Source organism: Rutidosis leptorrhynchoides, unplaced genomic scaffold (genome assembly GCF_046630445.1).
Source record: "Rutidosis leptorrhynchoides isolate AG116_Rl617_1_P2 unplaced genomic scaffold, CSIRO_AGI_Rlap_v1 contig330, whole genome shotgun sequence".
NCBI lineage: Eukaryota > Viridiplantae > Streptophyta > Magnoliopsida > Asterales > Asteraceae > Rutidosis > Rutidosis leptorrhynchoides.
The window spans coordinates 18637-23517 of record NW_027266572.1 but is presented as its reverse complement, the minus strand read 5'-3'; the positions used below and the strand labels follow the sequence as shown (position 1 = coordinate 23517).

At 31.7% G+C, this 4881-nt stretch overlaps 1 protein-coding gene across 1 annotated transcript; it reads right to left on the bottom strand.

Moving 5' to 3' along the window:
- Positions 1-2197: 2197 nt before the first annotated feature.
- On the bottom strand, positions 2198-4594 carry LOC139882967 (membrane-associated protein VIPP1, chloroplastic-like). Its single transcript, XM_071867212.1, is given in 11 exon segments — positions 2198-2308; positions 2423-2497; positions 2688-2752; positions 2888-2970; positions 3072-3142; positions 3603-3677; positions 3861-3942; positions 4032-4096; positions 4269-4379; positions 4479-4535; positions 4538-4594. Coding segments are annotated over 11 exon segments (843 nt in total). The 5' UTR covers positions 4586-4594.
- Between the last annotated feature and the right edge of the window lie 287 nt (positions 4595-4881).

The window sequence follows — 4881 nt, the reverse complement described above, 5'->3', positions numbered from 1 at the left end:
TAAATAATTTAAATATATATTATAAATAATTATATAATAATTATTTGCATTAAACATTATTAAATCTATGTCAAATATTATATCAAAAGAAAATTATTTTAACTTTAAATCAATTAGAATTATTTTAATTTTATTTCAAAATCTATAATCCTATTAGAATTAAAATTTTTTTTGTTTGAAAAATAAGATATGTCCGTTTTAATTAATAATAGGAAAAAAACATAGCGGATTTTATTAGGAATAATTTTTTTTAGCAATATGCCCGTTTGAATAGGAAAAAAAGAAGATATGTCTGTTTTAATTAGGAATAGAAAAAATATAATGGATTTTAATTAGAAAAAATTGTTAAATAAGAAAATTAGAAAAAAATATAGTGTATTATAATTTTATTAGGAATATATTTTTGTTGTGTTTTGATTTTCTAATTAGAATAAGAAAAATTATAGACTTAAAATTTTAATTTGAAACCTAATTATAATCAAAGTTTTAAAATAGGAATATAGTTTAATAAAAAAATAGAAAAAAATAATATATAATATTATTTAATTAGGAATAATTTTTTTAACAATATACCCGCTTGAATAAGAAAAAAAGAAGATGCGCCTATTTTAATTAGGAATAGAAAAAAAGAATATAATAATTTTTTATTAGAAAAAATTGTTTAATACAAATATAAAAAAAATAGTATATTATAATTTTATTAGAATTTTTTAAAAATAATGGATAGAAAATTGATTAGGAATAAAATTATTAATAGAAAAAGTAATTGGTAGAATTTTATTAGAAATCATTATGTTTTTATTGTAAAACAGAAAAAAAAAATATCATTAATTTAAAATTCAAATTTGAAATCTAATTAAATAAAAAATTCTTATATACATACGTCAAATTACTATTCGTTAATAAAACGACATGTGTTGAATGTTAATTTAACAATAAAATTTATAATTAAATTATAATTTAGACCAATTAAAAAAATCTTTCCATTATTTATAAGATCTTCTATGTATAGATTGATCGTTAGGCGGACTTTAAAATTAATATGGATCGGAAAGTTAATGCTTCATTATGGCTGACAGCACAGGCTGTTGAAAACTTTGACTTTGAAGCATGGCTCGAGGTGACATGGTCAACGTCCCACTGTATATATGGATTGAGAGTAGAGTCTCATTCTGTACGGCGCTGGCTTCACAACCATTCGCGTTGACTTTTGCTTTCACGGACGAAAAGAGTAGTATATGGAACGGGAAATATACCAGAACAAACAATCATTTCTTTCTCGACTTCCTGGAGATGGCATGAAACAGTGTTCATTGTTATTTTCAGGGATGGAACCAGACTTTTTTAATTCAGGGGGCCAAGGATATACAATAAAAGAAATATAAGGACCAAATATGTATATATTGAGAAAAAGAAAAAGAAAAAAAATTGAACAAGGGCCAAAACCTTTTCTTTTAGGGAGGCCTCTTTGTAATTTTTTGACATTTATAGGGAGTTTTCAAAATTGTAGGGGTGCCAGAGTACCCTCTTAATATAACGTGGCCCTGTCGTAGAGAATGTATTACTACCTCTGCCTATTAATATATATTTTTTTTAATCTTTCAAAATATATTCAAGACAAAATGCACATATTCACCGACTAAAAACATCATTTTAAATGTAGGAAGAAAAATTAAAAAAATTGTATTTATTTGTAGACGGAAGAAGTATATTTTTGAAGTATAGAGAATATATTTAAGCTATATAGCGTCTCGCTGTTAAAGGTTTTTTTACGATATCAAAAAAAAAAAAAAAAAAAGTATTTTGCGAGCATTGAACTACATATTATAAGTGAGTCGTTGAACATAAATTCTGGTCTTGTAATTTACCTATTATTATACACAAAAATCAACATGATGATGTTTGTCTCATTACATTAAAGAACTCTATCAACGCTAGACATCAACGTAGATATTGCCTGACAAATAAAACCTCGATGATTATAAATCCGAGGGCCAAGGAGATGAGCAGCTTCTTTACAAAGTAGGAGAAAAAAAAAAAAAGTAGCAACATCTGTGCATCCTATTTGAAACACCAACCGGTAGATTAATCCATGAATAACACAAAATGCTTCATGTCCATTTCTGAAAGAAATAATCTTGGCATTCTTAGGCAAAATTCTTTTAGCAAGGAGAATCACTTCACTAGAAGAGAAAATCTAATATTCCTTTGCTCGCCTCCTCAATTCATTTAGCTCCTTCTCAATCTCTGTGTCTTGGAAAGGAGATGCAGCTCTTGAAGATGATCTTCCAGGTGGAAGCTCTCCCTTCTGTTAAACCACCAGAGCAACAAAACCTTTCATGTGATTAATTTACCGAGAATATGATGTCATTTAGTTTTAGAAAACAATAATAAGATCTAGAGTAGTAGTAGGGAAAAAAACCTTTGAGCTCCCAGACAGCTCTTTCTTCAAGTTGGCAAGATCATCATCAACAGAGGAACTCTCAAGCAGAGCAAACTACGAATGAAGTCAGAATTTCGTAATTAGCGTCATGACAGTTTAAAAATCTCGAAAGAAAAAGGATTTTGCAGCAACCAAAAAGCTACTTTTTAACTCTTGTAATGTAATGGTATAATCCGAAAAGGAAAGAAAAAAAGAGAAGAGTTTATAAGGAAAAGTAAGAAAATACAAACGTATATGTTTTTACCTTTCCTTCAAGATCATCGGAGGTTAATTGATTTAGGGCATCTGCTTGAGATTCCATAGCCAACACTGCAGGATCAGATATAATTATTAGGCACCAGAAAATTGATCATTAAAGATTCTGTATTTTTGCACAAATTAAAAATAGCATCTAGGGCCCAATATTATAATAAAATTGTGTTCATATCACTATCACTTCTTGACCTTTTTCCTCCATTTTTTCAAAAGCTGAAAGGGCACTGCTTGTGTCCACTGTTCCAATCATTTCCTGCACCTTGGTTGCAGTCCTAACAAGAAGATCACCAGTAAAAAATTTATTCATCTATTTATGATTTCTAGTGTGACAAGCTTGCTTGTGAAACAGGAAAGCAACTGAAAGTAGATGAACCTTGCAGACTGAGCACGCGCTTTGAGAGTGTCTTTCTTTGACTTTGCTTCCTGTATTTTACTCTCCAGGAGCTGGTAATGAAAGAAGGACAAAATTACAAAGTCATTTTCGCATAACCTCCTGGTCTTTCTTTATCTTCTTCCAACTACACATTTAAAAACTCAGTTGTTTATAGGCCTACCTAAACACTACCAAGTCATTTACAGGTTGAAAGGAGCAACTATGGTGGCCTCAGAGCAAATTAAATATCCAATAAGTCCATGTTTATTTTAGATTAATGACCAGCAAACAAGCATGACTCATTCCAAGTTAAACTTACAAATCTATGTCAGTTTTGTGATGATAGAACAACCGTGACTAATTAATGAACACGGATAAGTCGCAAAAGAAGAAAACAAGATCACTACTCTTGGGAGGGTATTACCAAGATAAGCACACCACATACACACAGAGGAATGCGCAAGCTCGCCAAAAACATAAATAGAGACAAACCAAGAACATAAAAGATTAAGGAGTGAAAGGGAAACCTACCCGAGTATTGGAAATAAGATTTTCAACAACACCTTTCTGCTGATCAAGCTGAGCCTTCAAAGAACTTGCATTGTCCTATAACACAACACATGTGCACTTAAACCTCTTAGCCACCTAATAACAGCTAAAAGTACTCTTACTACTGCATAAGATGACAACTTGTAAGGTTCTGTATCCAACTCTCCTAGATAACTTCACATGCGCACAGTTTATGGAAAGGTATAATTTATACTCGGTTGCCATATAAGAAAGTCTTACAGCTAAAGTTTTTCGTCTCTTCAATGCTTCACGAGCAAGATCTTCATCTCCCTTAGAAAGCGCAAGTTGTGCTCTTCGGTACCTAACACGATATCAAGAATATCAGAGGAGGTGGAGGCGCACAGATACGCACATTAGGCATAAGATAAACCCATCACTTAAAGAATTTACCAATCCTCAGAAGCTTGTTGAGCAGCTTTATATTTATTTTCTAGTTGCTTTTGGGATGCCAAGACCTTCACAAAAATGGGGCTACGTCAAATATATATTTTCATTATGAGATTAGCATAAGACTAAGGTTACTTTATCTGAATGTATTATTGAAAATTCGTCCATCCCATTCCGTTAAAGGGATAAAACATGTGTTGTAGAGTCCACAATGAGCTCAAAAGGATATATTGCAGATACCTGAGCAGTAGCTTGACGCATCTTTGTCAAATCTTCATTCATTTCAAGAACAGTTTGATCTAAAATTTTCTCTGGGTCTTCAAAGGAGCTTAATATTGCATTTGCATATGACTACAGGTGGAACCAAAAAAAAAGAGAAAGGATCAATCAGAAAGCTAGAAGTTCAAAGCACTCACAAAACACACACGATATGACTCAACCAAAACTAACCTTGACAACTCTAGCAAATCGACCAAAAAGATTCATACTAGCGCCAGCAGCTCCCCTCCATGGCCATTACATCTCAACGTATCCGAATAAGCTACTCGTAAATGCATCACTTTAAGAGCTCCCACTGCAAGGAGTGAAAAATGTTTTGATCGAAAAGTTACTAAAACCTCCACAAGTCATCTAGTTATCACAGATAAGTATCAACATGCATTACAAATGTTATTCAACGGTTCAAACCGGAAAAATTTAACCTCATTGGATTGAAATTGCGAACCAGGCAAACAGATGTTAATGCTAGATAACAGATTCTAGAGTTCGGAGCATTCAAGTCACAGCAATCAATAAGCGGAATTGAAATTAAAGTGAAGTTATGGAGCTTTGGGTTCATCAGAATAGTGAAGCT